Here is a 20,480-nt window from a genome sequence, read left to right on the forward strand (position 1 = left end):
CTGTGGGATGAGGAAGTGCTGCTGCTTTGTAAAGAATTTGAGTGTTTGGTGGTTTTAGAACTTCCTGCAAAACTTTTGGTAGCTCTTATGAATGTGTTTACCTTATTTCTGTGCAGGTATGTGGGCTGCCAAGTGCCTCTTGCTAATTTATATTTTCATGGAAAGTACTGTTCTTTATAACTTCTTGACTTTCTGCAGGGGCCGGAGCTTATAATTTTCCCCTTAATTGTTTAAGCTTGACGATAGGATGTTACATGCTACCTCTTTGTCTTGGTTTTCTTTCTGCTTTTTGGCTTGCTCTTGCTTGCAATAAGAATTAATCTCATGGGTTTTAATTTTCAAAAAATACTTCCTTATAATTTTTTTCCTCTAGATCCCTGGCCTCTCTAATTGACTAATGGGCACAGGGAGTCGTTTGTATTGGGTGACAAATGGTGCTGGGTCTCCACAGCACATGGATTATTCTGTTTGCATTCCTGGCACGTTCCAGGGGAGCGTTTGGAGCAGAAGGCTGCAATCATCTGCAAGGTGATTGCAATCCCCCCTTGAAACAGGGATTTTTGCTGCATTCTAGGGGGTAAAATCAGGCCCTAAATTCACATGAGACTCTGTTCTGTTCATCTGCTAATCCTTATCTTTAATTCTTTCCAGCAGTACATTTTCTGGTTTTGGCTTTCACGCTCCCCCATCCCTTAAAAGATTCAAGCTTTTCATGTGCCGCACTGTTTGACTGGTTCGTTTGCTCTGTGCTGTGGAAACGTGTTGCTATTTTTACTTGTTCTAGAAGATCATTTCCATCAGGAACCCAGAATGGTCACAAAACGTTGCTTTGTTTTTCAAGACAAATCTTGTGTTTAAGCTTCCTGTGCTCATTACTTCTGCATCCGTTTCACCTGGGTCCTGTTCCTATTTTGGTGCCTGCAGGTCCTTAAACCCCACTCAGAAGCAGAGTATCTGAGTGCCTTTCTGCACTGATGGCTGAGTATGGGTTTTCTGTTCAAGTAGGTGCAAGCCATTACCATCCATCTCTTTGAAGAAGTGCAAGACAGCCTGATAGTTTGAGAAGTGATTTTTTTCCCTAGGATTTTTTTTGGTTTTGATTTGAGATTGGTCTTGAGAGAGTGATACAGGAAGGGGTGGGACCATTATAGAAAATGAGGAGCCTTACAAATGTGACGTACTGTTAGAAGCAGTACTTGTGGCAGCTGCTGGCCCAGGATGGGAGGGAGAAGTGAGGGTGATGGGGAGGCAAGCAGTGCCTGCAGTATTAGGAGAGTTTTGCTAGAATCAATCTGTTTTTGTTTGGTCAGTAAGGTACACAAACTACTGTACTGTAAATGTATCACAGGGTCTTTGTTGGAGGGTGGAATAGATGACTACAGGGAGCAGTCAAAATCCCATATTGTCCCCAACAATGGCTAATGAATTCCCTTTTTTATTTCAAAACCTTGTAGGAGCATATCTAACTGCAACTGACTGTTAATGACTTCCTCTTTCAGAATCAGGTTTGCAAGTGCAAATGCGTTTTATACTTTAGGAGACTTGAGGAAATTTTTGCTGCTAGCATGTCTTTTGCTGCTTTTTTGGGGTGACAAGCTCAATTAGTTGTTGGCAGGATCTCAGCTCCATGCTTTCCCAGGATGTTCATCAGTTTGTTGTCTGGAGAGTGTATTCTGTGCAAGGTATCCATAGGGTATTGCAGAGGCTGTGCACTGAGATGGGAAACCCTGTCTGATTATTCACTTCTAATAGCTGGACTGAAATTGCAGTTGAACTTCCTTGAAGTTGTAACTGGAGTTCTCTATGATGGTTTTCACTGTAACATAAAAGAATGAAAGCACCTGAACAACAGACAAGAATGAGAGAGCGTGCTGGTAACAAGATAACAGCTTTGATTGGTACCTTCCAAAGTTTTCCAGTGCTGGGAGACTTGCTTTATAGGCAGTCTTGCTTCTGCTTTGTGGTATTCCCTTGCTTTTGGAGCCTGCTCCTTCTCCTTACCTGCCCAGTTTTGTCTCTTCCAGCTGTTGGGACAGTGACAGTGTTTGTATAATCACTGATACAACAGAGCCTCCATTGCATTACAGTCTACAGGCACAACTGTGATATAAGGGACTGCTGAAGCATAATTTATGTGGATTATTGAGCCTGTTTCAGATGGCAAGATGTACAGATAAAAGAGAAAATCTGTTTAAAAATTGTGAGGTCTGTGATTTGCATGTGGTTACATCATATGCTGATGGAGGAATGAGATAGTTTTTGTGCAGGCACATTTACTGACCTGGTTACTTAAATTGGTTCTGTCAGTGTTTTTATTAATTACTTGTCTTGTGCCTGGAAACCCTGTAGGTATGGGTAAAAAAAGAAAGTTGGGTGCACTCTGCGTTGCAAAGTGTTAGGGGCTGCCAGGGTTGTGGCGTGCAAGTGATGTGGCCACACAGCATGTGCACACTCTGCTGTCACATTGGCAGCTGGAGACATGAACATTTTGGAATGGCATTTTTGTCAGTGCTGAAGAGGGGATTTGACAGTCATTCCAGATCCTTCCTTCCCAGAGATGTGGTTGTGGGGCTGTTTTCCCATCTTCATGAGAGGCCAATGAGCATAATAAAGGAAATTATTAGGAAGCTGCAAAAGATGTTATTTGTGCTCATGAAAGAGAATGGTGCTGAGGATGTTTGTCTTAATATGTTCCTTTGGGACCTGACTAGACAATATTTGAATTTGCCCCAAGGAGGAGGTTTTGCACTTCCACCTCCATACACCATTTTTTATTTGGGATCCATCAAGCTTGGACTTGTTTTAGATTTAGAAACTATGTGGACTTAACTGCAGCAAAACTCCTGGGTCTTACTTTGTATTCCTTCTGTCTAGCTTTATCTCCTCTTCTTTCTCTTTCCAAATTACCTTGACACATTGCTGCAAAATCCTTTTTCTGTGTTGCTCCTCCTGCCACTGGGGACTGCCATCAGTGTTTCTCGCTTCTTCTCCACCCTTATGGCCATGAGTGTCCAGACCTGTGGGCAGTCCTGGACAGGCAGAGCACCTTGTGCCACTGCTAAGGAGTGGCTGTGACATGTCCCCTTAAGGAGCTGGCTGCACTGGTGGTGAGCCAAAGGAGGCCAGGTCTCCTTCATGAGTCTCTCGCCGCCCTCCTGCCCTGGTAACATCTGGCTGCCTGTGCTAAGGGATTATTCATGCATGCTAGCGCTGACAAGGGACCCCGGAGGTTTACAGGGAGTGCTCCAGTTGGGCATCCTGCCAGCTCCATCTTAACCCCCAGTGACAGAAATATATCCCAGTAGAGGAGATGGGGACATGAATGGAAAGGGGTGAAGTGTACACGCAATCTTTGCAGTGCATGCTACCTTTGTTTTTATTTAGACTTCTTTCCTAGACCAGCTTGGATCATTAATTTTATTCTTCTTTTTACCAAGTGTCATCTGTCTTCACTTCTCCAACAAAGGTTTGATTTTGTGGAAGGGGAAGAATAGAGAACATGCCTGTGGGAGTGGAAGGAAACTGCCATTGTGCTACTTAAGGTTTGACCTTATTACCACATAGCTGCTGCTTAGGTCCTTGTGGTATTGAAAATAAGTAGATGTTTTGGATGATTTTCCAGGGAGATAATACTGGATTATTGTAGGACTGCCTGCAAGGGTCCCTTCAGCAGTAGCACAGCAGGTTCAAATTACTCTGGACAGAAATGGTAGGAGGCAGCCAAGGGTGGCTGCAGAGGACACATTACTGACCTCATTCTCAAGGCAGTATTTCCCGAGCCTGGTGCCTTGTCTGGAATGGCTTGGCAGAGTTGGTAGAATGCTGATTTTGGGGGTAGTTTCTGGCTTCTTAGGTTGTGGTTTGGTTTTGGTTTTCTTTTCCCCTTTTGTTTCCTGTTTTGGGTGGGGGTTTTTTTGGGTGTTTTTTTTTTTTTTTTGGTTGTTATTTTTACTTTTAGTCATTATAACAAACTCTTACACAGTCTCTTCAAGTGCTATAATTAAATTGCAAGAACTGGAGTCCTAATTACCCTCTCCCATGTGAGAGTTGAGGAGCTCATCTTCAGAGAGAGGCTGTTGGCTGAGATTCAAAAGAGACAAATCTCAGAGCAGGCTGCATCTGTGTTGATATTTACTCTCATTAAGAATAATGGTCATAACCAAGTTATATCAGAGGAGGTTGCTCTTTGCAGGTTATTTTTGTCTGGCTGTAAGTGAAGGCAGAAGGAAAAGCAGACAGGTTCATCTCTGCCATTTCTGTACATTCTGTACATTTCTGCTTTTTCCAGATAATTGTTAGCGTAGCATCGAGCTGGTGGGTCTGGCATGTGCAAAAATCTGCACTTGATGCATGAAAAAATTACTGATACATATTTAGACATTTCCTATTCTTGGAATTTGCTCCCCTTCTATCCTGTGCATCAGTGCAGATAGCTTGCATAAACAGGCTTAACTCTCAATGAAGTGGTGCAGAGAATCTGCCCTCTAAGTGGTAGGAGACATACTGGAGGAAACTGCTGCTTTCTTTCCTGTGATAATGGCTATGCATTCAGGCAGCTGTGTGAATCTCTGCAAATGGAGAAATTATGAAAGCAGGGCACCCTTAGATCCAGTGAAATAGCTTTTTAAATTTTATTTTATTGAAACTCATGCAAACACAAAATGAATTGCTAGGAGTTGAAGTGATAGGAGTGGCTAGCTACTTACTCACAGGTATAGCTCAGTAATAATGCTTTGTAGCTTTTATCCACTATAAACCTTGCAGAATATTAGTATCCATTCAGATCTCCAAATGATACATAAGGGGAAATTACACTTTCTTCCCCACATGGTTAGAAGTTGCATGAAATAGATGGTAGAACAGGCACAGGATTCTCTTGATACTCAGTTTCGTCCTCTGCTTATGCCAGAACAATGGTCTGCACATCTTGGGGGCATCACAGACCCTGTTACTGAGGTTTCAGCATTACACTTGTTCACATCATGCACCCAACATTTGTCTTGGCAAAGCTGAGATAGCCACAGATACGTCTGTACATGGGAAAGGTTTGGGAGTGTCCAGAAGAGCATTTATGGATGTTGGCTGTCATGTGGACTGACTAGTTAATTGCCTGGCACTCAGCTGCAGCAGGGCCACAAGAACTTCTCTGTGCCTCTGAATCTGTCTGGGGTAAGACAGAAGAGTCATCTGAAACTGGTGTCCTTCTCTGGAGATTCCTTGACCTTCCAGTCATTAAGGTTTTGCCCATGGAACCATTGAAGGACTGCAGGGGAGAGAAGATAGAATGTTTCTGACCTCTGGGTTTGATGTTGCTGCAGGCTATTTGTATGAACTCCATGTGGCAAACACTTTTTTCTGGCATAACTCCAAATCCAGGGCATTTGTTCCATAGTCTAGTTTTGTAACAAGGAGACGTGTCCACATTATTCAGTTCTCAAGCTGAGATGTTCAGCCTCCCAGAGAAGCAAAGAGAGTGTTTATGGGTTACAGCAATGTAAAAATGCAAAACTGACATGAATTCAGTAAGACTCTTCAGAAATACACTTCAATTGAGATTACAAGTGTTCCTTCCTGGTGCGGTAGTTGTGTGCTTTGTTAGTTCCTTAAAATGCTCATTTCAGGCTTCAGCATAATATTCTGATTTTACTGCATGTGTCCATAGCACATTCCTCCTTATTTCCATTCACTGTAAGCATTTGGGAAACTTCCACTGAATTGCATTCTCACTTGCAGCTCACTGTGAACTTGGTGTTTGTTGTTCTCCACATTTTTAGAAAGGCAGCTGGAGAACATTGGGAGAATTAGCACCAGAGCTGGCAGCAGCACTTAATTTCATGGGGCTCTTGCAAGCCTTGCGTCTTGTTGTCTCTAATCAGTTTAAACTTGATGGGTTTTCAGTGTTTTCATTTTCTAAATTGATTTATCTGCGTAAAAGGTACAAGTTGTCCTCTGCTGGGAACAAGTTTCCAAGCTGCTTAATCTTGCTGTTTGTCAATGCAGAGAACAGCCTTGTCAATGTGAATCATCCTCTTTTCTGTTTTGCTCATCTCCCCAGATCTTTGACCATCTTTCTTATTCACTTCAGCTTGAAATCTCCTTATGGCTTCACTCCTGCACTTTTTAGAGAGCAGCTAGGCAGTGAAGACCTTTTACCTGCCCACTGAAACAAATGTATTTACAGCTCTCTCCCATGACCCTTCTCTCTTTTTCAAGTCAGCCTAATCTGGTGCTAGAAGCAACTTGGTCTCATTCAATTTGAAGATCACCTCCAGCAGGTCTGTCTGCTGATACCTCCCTCCTTCTTTAAGAGATGTTTCTGCCTCTATTTTCTACGACACACGTTTCATACATTAAATGAATGGGGTTGCTGGGCTTGGGGCTCCAGAATTTCAATTGGTTTATGTTTTCTGCAGGATGTTTTTAAGGCTAAATGCTTGTGATTTGGACTTGGACATACCACGAACATGGGGTTTTTTGGCTTTTTATTATCTTCTGCCAAATGTAAAAGCTGACCTGCTCTTTCCTTTTGAATCTTCTCACAAACAGTGCCCTTTGACCACCACCCTAACAGTAGCATGGCCTTACTGAAATTTGACTTTCCTAAATTTTATGTTAATCTCATGGACAGAAGATCTGCTGAGGTCCTTGGACATGCTAGAATGAGCTGCTTCTCTGCTGGTTAGGGCTTGGCTTTGGAATGTAAATTTAACACAGTTCACCGTGTCCTGACCAAGCAAACAGAGAAATTAAATTGACTAATGGAGCTTTTCACAATGCTTGTCCCACAAACTTGGCTAAATGATTTCCAAATTACTGTTAGTTTGAATTAATTGCTGACGAGGAAGCACAGCAATGAGTTCTCAGAACTGAATGCATTTGATTTTCTTTTTTGGTAACCTTTCTTCCAATATGTGTTTTTTGCAGTGATACTGAAAGCCGAAAATTATGCAAGAAGATGAAGGTAGATCCTAATTCAAAGGAGAAGGGAGTGGATTTACTCCATTATAAGTGAGTGCTGGGCTGGGATTTGTAGTTCATAATTGTTGATGCCCCCATTAAGAGTGTTTATTCTTCTTTCAGCCCCATGCTGCTGCAGTATTAAGATGACTTATTTTTTATCCTATGAAGTTAATTGCTGTTTCTTCAGTTTGCAGGCATGTGTTATGACAGAAGTTGAGTTAAATTTAGTTTGTTGTTGAACAGAGAACACTGAAAGCACAAGCAGGGAGAGATGTCCAATGGACTAAAATTGCCCAGTGCATGGGGTTGATGCCTGAGATTTGAGTTCTCTTGATTTCTGTCACTTGCCTGCTGGCATGTGCCTTGGACAAGTTGCTTCACCTCTCTCTGTTTTTCTGACTTGAGATAGTCCTTCATAATGTGAGTGGAGACAGGCAGGTGTCGTGAGACAGCAAGAGATTTTTCTTCCTGAAAATAATAGGAGTGGGAGTACTGTTATGTACACCAAGCAGCTGCATCTCCAGAGATCATGCCTTAGTAAATATTCTTGTTAAAGTGTCAGGGAGGAAGTTGTTTACTGGGAAACTGTTTTCTTTACACTGGTTTGCACCTTCCCTTTTTCCTTCCTCTTGTTCCTCCCCACCCTCCTTAAATTACTGTACTGTAAATTCTACTTAGTTCTGTGGCTTCAGCAGGATAGTGTTCTGGTTAGCAAGAAGTCAGGAAGAGCATGAATTCCATGTATGAATTCCAGTAATGTTACTGTAAGTTAACTCTATTCCCCACTCCTCATTTAACAGGGACGGTGCATTTCATACTGCATATAACAGAGCGGTTACATTGAAGGTAAATTCAAATATTCCATTATTATTCTTTTGGTTTTGCTAGATGTGGGTGAAAAATTTGTGGATTAAAAACTGGTTTTGATATTTCTTCATGCTGAAGGCATGAAAGGGAGGGGATTAATCTTCATAAACAGCTGTCAGAATGGCCTAAAGGTTTTTGTGTGCATACATGTCAGTCAACCACAGATCCAGGAAAATTGTTTATTATTTAAAAGATTGACCCCATGTTGAACTGGAAGGTAAATTGTAAGTTAACTTACACACTGGTAACAAATAAAGATTTTCTTGTTTTGATTACAAGGTGTTCTTAATGGTAGTATAACTAAAAGTATTAGCTGATACTGCATTTTGATAAGGAGTTCTCTGAGGTTCTTTGATTGTGTGTTTATAAACGCTGAAGAGAGCTGAGTGGCCTTATCTTTTATCAGATTGTGGAACCACAACTCCTGTGAAAGTGCTTTGAATGCATCAGGTATAAAATGACCTTTCTCTTTTTCTGGCAAATCTTGACATAAAGCAATGGAAGACAACGTTCTATGGGCAAGGGAAGACAGAAGGCATAAGACATCATACAAATGTGCAGATCCAGATGATTGTGGAAATGGTGGACTAAAAGCACAGTAAGCAGGCCAAAAGTGTGCAGCTTTCCTTTGCAAAGCCCTGGTGAAATGTTGGGAGTATCCTGATGTGATGAGCTTCCAATGACTGCTTCCAGAAATCACTTCTGTCCAGCTCTGATGCCCAGTTCCTGTTTCACTTTCTCCTCCAGCAAACCTGGGCTCTGCACAGTCATTGGTCTTTCAAAGACTTAATGACATCACCCCAGGTTGATATAATTCCATGTACTTCCTCTTTCTGGCTTGTTCAGGGCATTGCCCTGGGATGGAGGAAAGCCTGTGTGAGATGCTGTGTGAACCTGAGTCGGCCAGAGTGGCTGTTCCTAAGTGCTCTTGCTCTGGATCTTACTTTTACAGCCAGAGTTGGAGAGTATCTGATGAGAGACTGTCGTAGAAGTGACCCCTGACTTGAATTCATTCAGTCTTCACTTGAGGCTGTGATGCAGGATTTGTCTGAGATGGGGAAGGTAGGACTGTGTATCTTCCCATCTCCTCCAGCAGAAATCTTGCCTGGCATTAGGAAGGGCAATGTTAAATACCCAGTCCAGTCAGCAGATGTCTAAACCAGCTTCTGTACTTAGTGAGGAATTGCAGCTGGTGATTGTTTTTTCATGGTGGAAGATGGGTTTAGGTAGACTTGCTGGTTGCCTAAATTTGGGTGGTTTGAACAATACATGATGTGTCTCTCCTGCCCTCTGTAAAGTGCTGCAACCAGGAATTAGTGCTGTGACTCTTCCTTACAGATCAGATCAAGTGGAAAGCACCTGCAGTGCTCCGGGGAGCATTGGGCTGAGAGGCAATCATAGCCCTACAGGAACCAGATTGTGTTTATTCCTTCAGCTGTTTTGTGATGAGGATTTCACCCTTCTCTTTTGCTCTGCCTCCTGGGAAGAAGAAAGCAGCATCCCATGGACAGGGATGTGAGGTTCTATTGGGGGTGGAAGAGGGATTTTGATGCTCCCTCACTCTGGGGACTGGAGTCTTTCTCAATTAAACTGCCCCTGTGAAACCAGCCACTAATGATTTGCAGGTTGGGCAATGGATCAGATCTGGGCCATGATCAAATAATTCAGCTGTTTGCTTGTTCTGCTCCTCACAGCTGCCTGGATATTTTTTGCATTTCTCCCTCTGTTCCACTTCTCCATGTGTTCTTCTGTTGAGCCAGTGACCTTTGTTTCTCTCTCTCAGCTGTGTTTGTCAGGAGTCTCCCAGTACATACAAACAGAGAGCAGCAGAGCAACACCATTACATAAGGTATCACTCTCATTTTCTGGACAGGTGGACACACTGAAGAACAGGGAGATTAAAGGATTTGTTTCACATCATTCAGCAAACTTGTGGCAATAAAACTCGGATCTTCTTTCCAGACATCCAGTAGACATATTAATATATGTATGGCATTTTGGAGAATGATGGACACAGCTCTGAAGAATTATAAAAGGATTCTTCTGGAGTAATCAGCAATTTCATAGATGTGGCTGATCCAGCTGATAGTGTACTCAGGTTTTTAGAAAGCTTTTCATTTCTTAAAGTAACTAAATCCTTATGTAATTAGCAGAGATGCCCTTGAGGTTTCCCTGTTAGAAAAATGAGGAATGAAGGATAGCTCAGTGTTCACAGTAGGGGGAAGTTACTTGGCAGTCAGAACCTCCTGCTGCTCAGACCTGTGTTAAGATCTGAGCAGTTTGGGGTATGTAGGAAAGAGAGATGGAAGGCAAGATAACAAAATTCAGTGATGCAAAATTTTTAGGAATAGTTTAAAAAATGTATGTCCAGTTCTTTGGAGAAGCACTTAGGTTCACACAGTATTAAAAAGGACATCTGGAAATTCCAGTAGATATTTCTGTAACTGTGAGTAGCTTAAAAAAGGAAGTGATTGCTTCTTTTTTTTCTCCAAACTTGAGGGTGATTAGTGGCATTTTGGGATGGCTGCTTTGGAAGAAATAACTACAATGTTAGAAAAAAATATTGGAACTAGTAGCTACATATTGTGAAAGTCAAGAATTCAGGAGTCTGAAAAACAGTTTTAGATGGTCATAAGCGATAGATCCATTGATGGTTAGAAAGCACAGAGGTCCTTATCCAATGGCTGGTGCAGAGTCTGTAAACTCAATTTCTTTTGGCTAGAAATTGAGAGCATGTGCCAGTGTAAGCTACATAAGAACTACAAGCACTAGTCTGTCTTCTCCTCAGGTAGCTGTAGTCATCTGCTGTTGAAGACCTAAGCTTTGATCTTTCGTGGAATGTCTGTTCACATGTTGCTTTAGTCACATGATATCTTAATTCTCAAGAGAGCCACAATGCCAGTATCCAGGCTGTGTTTATTGCATGATGAAGCCTTTTCTGGAGTATAAAGTATAGGGAGAGTTTTACCCTTCTTCTAAAATGGAGAAAACTCACCGAAGTGCACATCTGCTTATACTGGCAAAGGGAATAGACTTAATAAATTGGTCCTGCTCTAAACCCTGCATCCTTTTCAAGTTGGCTGTTGTAAGGAGTGTATATGTGAAATTGAGGGAGGGCTTGTTGTAGCATCCTTACTGCATGACACTTTAAAGGAGTGAAAAGCACAAGGATGTGTTCGTGTATGTTTTCTTTCAGGTTAAAACCTAGATTCTCGTACATGATTATAGATCAGCTCTCCTGTTAAAACTTGCTTGTTTTTAGCAGCTTGTGCTGGATGAAGCATGTCCTGTACTCTGCTGAATCGAGGTTTAAGGTTCAAAGCTGGCACAGCTGGTTACAGCCCCTGGTGCCTCTGTCCATGCCGTGGGGTCAAAGCAGGTCCTGACCATACCACTGCAGGGCTGGAGTAGAGCTGGTTCTACAGCACCAGGGATGCTGTGCCCTGGACCTTGCTGTGGCCTCTAACACAGCAGCCTGGGGACACTGCTCTTCTGTGACTGGAGAATGCTGTGGTTTTTTTGGGTGTTCTTCCCTGTTTAAAGTAAGAGAATAAGTTCTTTGCTGCATGAACAATTGAGGGCAAGGCAACATACTGCCTGCTCCTGCCAGAAGACATTACACATCTAGTTTTTTTCTGTCTTGGCTGAGAGGGAGAGGCTGGATGAATTAAATCTCTTTAATCCCCCATCCACTAACCACATCTGTTTCTACATGACTGAATTTGGCATGCAGGAATTTTTGAAACTAGCAGAGTCAATTACACTCATTAGCCCTTCAAAATGTTGACCCCTTTCTCCTCTTCTCCAGTGTATAGTTGTGGTCTGTGCATGCTGAGGTTGAGCAGACCTTGATGTAGTTGAAGGTAGAATATCTCTTCTGTTCTGTCCTCATCTTTCCTCTCCCCATGTATTATTAGTCTTCTTAGGATATCATTTGGGATGTCAATGCCTCTAAGTCTACAGCTTTTTACATTGTAACTCCATTGTAAATATCTTGATTTTATATATTTTTTTCCTAACTAGCTCCTTTCCCTGACAATGCCACAGTAAAACAAATTTCTTCTGGAAGCATTTGTCATCCTCACCCGTTAGATCCTTTTTACTGTGTACATTAAGTGTTTTGGTTGCTGACTGGTGACTGATACATGCTGCCTCTTGTGATAAGACAAATCTTTTCAATGTTAGCTGTGCAAGCAGACAGAAACATAAATGCAATAAATGGATCCTGCTGTAAGCTCTGAATCCTCCCAAGCCTTGCAGTACCAACCGAGAGGCAGGAAAATGAGCTAAACTTCCTTCTCTGTTGATAAGCTGTTGGGATGTTGTACCACATCAGCCCCACCAAAGGCAGACAGGCAGCAAAAATGTCTCTGAGACTGTTCCAGTGATGGGACATGTCACCTGCTGTGCTGCCAGCCTGTTACTGAGAAAGTAGAGTACACACCCAGGCTTTTAAATTAGTACTCTTGGTGTGTGTTAGTATAGCTTAGTGCTGTGGCAGCTTCATCCGCTCACACTCACTGAAGGAAGCTCCTCAGGGACCCCAATGTTACTGGTGTGGCAGAGATCCTGTATGGGACTGGACACAAACCTACAAGCAATACCATAGAGAAAGCAGTGGGGTCATTCTGAGTGGTGAATGAACATGAAATACCAGGTATCATGTTACCTAGAGCGCAGACATCTGAGGACAAAAGTGATCAAGCCTATGTTTGCAGGTAACAGCTGGAAACAGGGAGAAGTGTGACTGCCAGAATCCATGGAAAATATATTATTGAGAGGGCTGGAGTTTCCTTCAAGCTCAGGTTGAAATCAGAGCTATCAGAGTATATGTCCTTATGGTAAAGAGAGTATATCTGTGGTCTGCTGAAAGGAGTTTTTGGTTGCAAGTCAGGTAAAGCAGTTACAAAGTACGTGTACACATGTACTCGGCCTGTTGAATGTGGGACAACCCTGCAGAATCCTAGGGTTTTGTATTTCCCACTTCTTCTTTCACATTTGCTTCTTATTCTCATACTTGAAACTGCATTCAATGGATTTTTAAGGTAGGTGGGTCACACAGGGAACTGTTGGTGGATTATTCTTCCTTTGACCAAATGGGCAGTTTGATCTGTGTGTTTGTTTGCTTTTGCTCACAGCAAGTATGAGTGTGCCCTCCAGCTAGTCCTGTTACTGAGATACAGTCAAGGGCATGAGAGCCTGACCTCTACATAAAGAGAAGTCTTTCCTGCTAACCCAGGGACTCGCTGTGGAAGGTCTAGTACCATTGAAAGAGCTCTCTGAAGGATCCTTGAAGCTATTCTCTGTGTGCTGATTCACTTCCACTCTGTTCTCCCCAGTTTTATAGTGGGAGTGGGAACTAGTAAGTTGGAATACCACTTATGATGAAAGTACCACATATCACTTGGTTCTGCAATAGGAGATTAGTACAAATCTTTGTTAGAGCAGATGAATATATGAGCAGAAAAGCAAAGGTACCAATTGGATGGGGTTTACATCACAGCATGGATTTGAGATTGGATGTCTCACGATTTCTATTTGTGTTTCTTGAAAAGCTTTTTCCGCCTGTTTATTACAGTCTATGGTGGCCTTTCTCAAGGATCCAGAAGGTGCTCCATTGTGGGAGGAAGATCCTGAAGCCAAAGATATTGTGCACGTTGACAGTGAAAAGGTACATTAGCTGGATAGATGTTCTATTGTTTTATAAATATATGGGATGAAGGGAGTGTGTATCTTTGTATTAACTCTTAGTGAAACATCATTATCTTGTTTCTTTGGAAGGGAAGTTTAAAGCACCCAGCCTGTTTGAAGTGATTTGACAAATTTTATGGGTTGTGATAACTGTAAAGTCCTGTGCTTCTCACCCTCCTCTGCCCTGTATGTGGCCTTGACCTCAGGCTGCCAGCTACACAGCAAGTGTCAGAGCTTGTGGATGGTGTGGGGGCACAGCTCTCTTTGTCTCAGAGAAGTGGGGCAGCTTGCCAGGTGCAGTTACTGCAGAATGCAAGTAGGAGGTAAAATGCTGGTCTTCGAACTGTAGGTTGTCATTAAACGTTGGGTTCCCTCATGTGCCTGAGGTTAGGAAGTGTGAAGCAAGAAGAAACAGAATCCAGATTTTGGGGAATTTAACTTGGTAACTGTCCTCTCAGTGTTAAGTGGGAAAGCAGCAAATGTGATGAAACTACCTTAAAAACCCAGTGCCACCACAGTTACTCATTATATTCTTTCTAATATAATCAGTCTGGTCTTTTATATTAGTTTTCTAGTCTATAGATTTTTTTAAACTTTAATTGATTGGACTCTAGCTGGTATTTTGTAAAGGGCTTTTTCAATTTTCTGGCTTTCATTTTTAATATTAGAAATGGTTATTCTGACATTCAGTTTTTGTAGGAAGATTAATTTTTAATGTTCACCCTCTGTACTCTATTACAAGGCTTCCAGGGGTTGCATTCAATTTGAAAACTTCATCTAGTTTTTCTATCATGCTGGTACTGAAAAATCCTTTTTGCATGGCATCTCACAGGTTTGGCAAGGTTTCATAGTGTGAAAACTGAACTTATTTTGTTATTATTGAGTCTGACTTTTTGAATTGCAATATGGATTTTGGATGAGTCAGTGAAGAAAGAGTTTGCAGATAGAGATTCTGCAGTGAGAACGAACTAAACCATGGAACTTCCACATATTAACAGTGCAGATACTGGTCTAGCATATTCAGCAGATAGCTGAGTGTATAATAAATTTTGTCATCTTCTTTCAAGTTAAACAAGGAAAAAAATGAGTCCTCTCTGTTAGGAAAGATGAGCCCTTTTCTCTCAGATAAATGAGCCTGTATTCTATGAATACATATATTAGTTTTTTGAAGTTGTAGTACAAATAATAAGAGGTGTCATTGAGAATAAGTGTGTTTTTTATTTTCTTTGGTTCATTCACTAGGAATTGAGAAGGCTTCTTAAGAAGGAAGACAAGCCCCTACTGATGATGTTCTATGCCCCATGTAAGTAGTCCAGCATGTCCTGTCACTTCTTTCCCCCTTCTCTGCTGGGAGATGTCCAAGTCTGACTAGAAGCTTCACCTATAATACCATTTTCTGTCACCTTTATCATTCAGCTCCTTGTGTTGTTCTGCCTGGTTGTCCATCACTTGTATCCCAGTCTTCTTCTCTCTTGTGATGATGGCTCTTGCTCCATGTTCTTTTAAGCAGCTGCTTTCTGTAATTTTGTTACCTGTTGTCCTTTCTAGGTTTGTGCTGCACAGAACAGAAACACTGAGTGCTGCAGGCAGAGGGAACAGTGCAGGCATCAGGAGCAGGGCTATTATTCCTGCTCCATCCCAGAGGCACCCTGCACATTCCTGCCTTCATTGGCAGGGGTAACTCAAATGCAAGTGGGGTTTCAGGAAGAGGAGAGCACATTGGAGTCTCTCCATTTCTTTTGTGACCTTGACCTTGTATTGCTGCTATCTTGTCATTGCATTGGCTACTTGTTGCTTAGTGTTGCAGATTTACAGCTGTCTTTTTGTGTTTCCTGATGACTGCTGTGTGAGAGGCTTTCCAGCTCTTCTAAGCACGACTGCGTTGCTCTTGGGTTGTTGCTCAGTTCAGGAATCAGAGACGCCATGACAAGGGAATAAATGCGACCTAAACTAGGAAAGCTTCCCAGCAGTGCCCTGGTAGGGAAGTTGATGTGACATACTACAAGCAATTTGCTGGCTGATTCTCTTTAAAATGTGTGTGCCATGGCAGCATTATCTGGTGTTCCTCAGTGTATTTTCTCTTGTAATTACTGCCTGAGACACCAGTCTTTTTATTCTCATCTGAGCACTGTCACGATGGCCAAAATTGCTCAAGATTTAGTTTGATGCATCACAGAGAGGATATGACTTTTTTTTTTTTTTTAATAAAATCCCTTGTGGCTCTGTGACTTCAGACTCTGCAGTTGCTGTGGTCCTGTGGTGTGGCCTGGCATGGTGTGTGGCAGTTCCCAGTAGCTGCTGCCTTGGATCAGCAGGAGATGATACGGCTGCTCTGCTGTAAATCGTCCCTTCAGGGAGAGCCGGGCTGCACGGTGCTGTCACACTTTACCTGTATCAGGAATAATTGTTTTCCACAACTGAGTCTCTTTCTGAAATGTGCCTTATCTAACCCTTCGTTCTCTTTGAACCATTCCCTCAGAAACCCTCCTCCTTCCAGTTTCTCTTCTTTGAAGTGGCAAAACACCTGCTAGTTTTCAGTGCTGTAATACTTGTGCTGTGAAGGAAGTCTACTTGTGAGTTTTTTCTTCCTCTGATTTCTCAGTTTGTAACTCCCTCATCTTTTATTTAACGCACAAGACCTTCTGAATTGGTTGTTGCCCAAATTTTTTCTTGCTCCTTTTACTGGAGACAGGATACATCCAGGAGTTGCAATAAAAGATGGGCTTTGAGCAGCTGAAATTATTGGTTATATACAGGTGTTACCTTTCATAGCTGGAAGCAGCAAATCAAGACTGGTCAATAAAAGAAATTCAGCTTTTTCTTATTTGTAAGGGAGGTCTTTGGCATGAGAGGACATCAGAGGCTTTGTCTGGGAGGCTGTGGGGAAGACAGCTGCCTTATTTCTCTGCTTTGTTGGAAGCAGGGGCTTTAGATTCATTGTGGCAGATTGATAGGAAATGGGCTCTTTCATTATGTACTGCTGCAGAGGGAGATGAATACAACTACAGACTTAGATGTAGTTACTTTAATATTTCAGGAATGCTTGGTCTGGGTAAAACAACTCAAAGCAAAGGCTTTCTTTCCTCAGAAGGTATTACCTGCCATTTGCAGACCTTTCACTGTACTTTCGGGCCTATATTAGAAAGTCAGCACTAAAGATGAAATATTAGGTGTACTGGAGGGATTCAGATTTATTTGTAGTTAACTCTGTCAAAGAAGACTCCTGCAGGAGACTGTCTGGATTTGGCAACAAGAAGGAGCTGTTTATAAACATGATTGAAAACAAGGCTTTGAAAATGAAGGTGTTAACTACTGGAAAAAATTATCTATATTTAATTAAGCTCCCCCTTTTTGGACAAAATACAAGAAGGAAGAACAGAAGAAAATGAGTTTTTTGAGGTTCCCCTTTTATGCCTGTTGAGGGGTATATGTGGCTTGGCAGCATCCTGAACAATATAACCCAGAAATACGAGGACAGGAGAGGATGTAGTGAAGTGGGTTTGGGAGCAGCAAGTTTGAGGCAGCAGCAGAGCAGGGAAAAGGAGGATGATAGGGGTGATGGCTGGGCAGAAGAGGCTGGTGTGAGCCATTGCTCTAAGGTACTCCAGGGAGCAATAAGGGAAGGTGAAGAGGGGAAGATAGGAAAATCTGCTGCAGGACTTAAGGGCCAGAGGCTCCTGAGAAGAAATGGACAATTCAGATGTCTGTCAACTCACATCTCTTGATGTCTGTGCAGTGGTTTGGATGACGTTACAAGACCTCAGTGGGCCTTAAATGAGTGTTCTTTACCCACTAAGAAACTGTCATTTTGACCAGCACTAATTTAAGAACCTCATTGTCAATTTGAGCAGAGAGATCAAAGATGGAAGACCACAGAAACAAGAGCTCTCCTTTGTCAGATTAAAGGATGTTCTTTTCCAGGCATGCTGATGTGATCCTAAACAAGTGGCTGCAAAGTCTGTTCCTCCTTTCTGGAAGACATTTTCAAGACTGTCTGTTAACCAGAACAGAAGTGTTGGCTACTGTCCCATGGTGGACTGAGAGTTTCCACAAAAAGTGTCTGGAGTGCTTGGCTCCAGCTACCTTTCTTCCATGCTGTCTGCACTCCTGCCCCGTCCCATCTGCACGCACAGATTTTACTTGGCAGGGGTGAAAGCTGCTGCTTACAAGGTGATTTACTGCTAATCTCCTTAGCACTGCAGAGCATCATCAAACAGCTCTCACTCAGCACACTCCAACTACACATTGGTGGTCTTCCTCACTCACTCTTTGTCTTTTCCACAGCACATTATTTTATCTTACAAGGGCTGTTGCTTCTGAGCTATGTCTGCTCAATTAACAGACCACTGTTTAACACTTGATGTCTGTGTAATGTGTTTAGGAAATGCGTCTCAAATTAATTTCAAAGCCTTGTTAAGATGGAATGAATCTGAAGTACCTCCTCCTGTCCCTTCAAAGACCAGAAATGCAAAAGCTTTTTGTTTAGAGTTCACAATTATGACATCTTCTGTTGACTTGATATGTGTGTTTCATCTTGTATTCTCCTCTAGGCTCAGTTTAGAGCCTGAGGAATATAAGAAGGTTTTGCTCTCTTCATACTAGGATGAGAAATGAATCTGAAAATGAAGAGTGTGAAAAACGTGCAAAAATAGAGGCTTGTAATAAGTAACATCCTTAGAAACTAATAATCTAATAATGATTTAATGAAGCTGATAAAGAATTTTTGTTTAAAATTTTTAGTATAAAATATTACTTCATATGCTTTGGAACATGTATACTGTAGAAGAGGCTGAATAGAGTTGTTGGCATATTACTTACACAATTTGTTTTTTATCAGGGTGTGGTGTTTGTAAGAGAATGATGCCATCTTATCAGCAGGCAGCCACAGAACTCAAGGGTAAATATGTAAGTGAGACAATGAGATTTATGTGACATTTCAAAAATAATTTTAACACTTTTTAAAGTAAATAAACTGACAAATATGTATCAAAATCAAAATTATCAATTTTTAAGCAAGCTGAAACAAACCAGAAAAAATTACTTTGTTCCAGATCTCTTCAGGATTCTCTCTTGGTTTTTATTCTTCTAAAACTTTAGACAATAAGATGTGAACTCCCTTGCCCTTTAGATCCACTGCAGTTTTTCCATGGAGATTTGCATTTAGCCTCTAGTTTGTGAGTTTCTAGGCCTTTTGGGCTCATTTCGGTAATTTGAAATGCCTTAATGGGTGTGATCAGCTTTTTGGCCTGATGTTTCATAGAAGGGTCAGGGATGGATTGCAGTTAGCAATACACTTTTTTAGTGGAGAATCACAGTGTTATGGGAGGGAAATCCCCCTCTCATAAGCTACTGGTCCCCCTCCAGCCACTCAGCATTAGTAGAATCTTACATTTAACTGTAGCTCTGTCAAAGTTAGCATTGATGTCCCATTGATATGAAAGTTAATTTTGGCTCTAATAGAGTACAGCATTCACAGTAATTTAGTTACCCCTTTGTACCAATAAGGTGTATTGATCTCTGTGAGCAAGTCAAAGGCACTTGTCTAGTTGAGGTTTTATAATGTGCTTAATGTATGATTTATGTGATGCCAGTAGTACATAAAGGACAAAGAAATAGGATTGTTGTTTCATGGCTCTAGCAGGATTTGGTCTGGTCCTACCTGTTGGATCAGTCACTGTTGTGTTTACGGTTTTCCTTGTGAGGAAAAGATGAAGCACTGCAGTTCATTGCCAGGGCAGCTCTGGCCATTCCTTCTCATGACCATCTAGTGCTCTCAGACTGCCTAACATTCTCCAAACTGGTTGTTTTCAGAAGTGTTTTCTCTAAAACTTTGTTTGCTTAGGGCTGAAATGAGTGGGAGCTATTCTGACTATTATTTAGGACATGACAAAAGCCTTAAAAGGTATTTTCAAGACTGTTTTTGTCCAGCCAGGAAGCATTCTAAGGCCATCTCCCTTCAGAGAAGCATGTGCTGCAGTCTTTGGGAAGGCACTCCTGCCCTGCATGGGAGTACATTGTGGGATGTGGGGTGAGAGGGATTAGGAATGTAAAGCATCACCTATAGAGACAGTGCCAGAGAGAAGGCATGCTGCAGAGCACTCTGTCCTCCTGCAGTTATCCCTTTCTTGTCCATGTGTATTTATTAAATTCAGACCAGAGAATTTAAACTCTTGATCTATTCTGGTTTGAGTATTTCCTTCCTCACTTGGAGGATATTTCTGTAGATCCTGGCTAATCCTGCACAGCTGACTGACAGGGCTGAGATGCAGTTTTTTTGCAGTGGAGTGTTGTAGTGCAGGATCAGTTCAGAGGAAAGTCCAGTTATGCCACTGCCACCCATGCTTTTCACAAAAAATCAGTCTGTTTGTCAGAATTTGACCCAATTAGCTTCCTGAGTGGGATGCATACACAGCTTGCCATTTCTAAAGTTAACTGTGCTGTACCCAACAGAAATTATTCTTGTAGTGCCTTAGAATGATGTTGACCAGATCAGACTTTGCTGCAAAGTTTATGAGTGCTTTGGATGAACTGAAGGTTTGGCCTTTTAATCTGACCTGCCATTATTAGCTGTCAGGATGTGCCAGGCTCAAAAGTGATTATTGCTGTTCTGTAGCAGGAAAATTAAGTACAGTATCACCTATTGAAAAGGTCATAAAAGTGAAAGGGTGAACTGTACCAGTCGCTGGTCACTGTGTTCCCTTGGGCCTGGTTGTTTCTTGTCCCAGTGCTATTACTGAGAGGAAGGCAGGGTGGCATTTTTAGTTTATATTATGGTTATATCTTAAAATTTCGTTGTACCCAGTACAGAAGGAAAAGGTGCTCCAAATCAGAAGTGGACTTATTTTGTCTTTGGCAGGGAATATTGCTGTGGTGAAAGGGTTGGCTGGGCTCTGGTGAGTGCCTGTCACTATGGCCCCAGAGCAGGGGGGAACTAGATATTAGCAAACCATTCATCTTGAGAA

The 20,480-nt window shown here is 41.9% G+C and overlaps 1 protein-coding gene across 1 annotated transcript in view; it reads left to right on the top strand.

The window, feature by feature from the left end:
* Window positions 1–20,480, top strand: part of PDIA5 (protein disulfide isomerase family A member 5) — a 95,901-nt gene that overhangs the window by 21,015 nt on the left and 54,406 nt on the right. Inside the window, exons 4-8 of the mRNA XM_062498019.1 lie at window positions 6,925–7,008; window positions 7,761–7,806; window positions 13,406–13,498; window positions 14,761–14,821; window positions 18,356–18,423. Of these exons, the coding sequence (XP_062354003.1) occupies window positions 6,925–7,008; window positions 7,761–7,806; window positions 13,406–13,498; window positions 14,761–14,821; window positions 18,356–18,423 (352 nt within the window). The remainder of the gene's footprint in view (window positions 1–6,924; window positions 7,009–7,760; window positions 7,807–13,405; window positions 13,499–14,760; window positions 14,822–18,355; window positions 18,424–20,480) is intronic.

Source organism: Cinclus cinclus, chromosome 9, assembly GCF_963662255.1.
Source record: "Cinclus cinclus chromosome 9, bCinCin1.1, whole genome shotgun sequence".
NCBI classification, from domain to species: domain Eukaryota; kingdom Metazoa; phylum Chordata; class Aves; order Passeriformes; family Cinclidae; genus Cinclus; species Cinclus cinclus.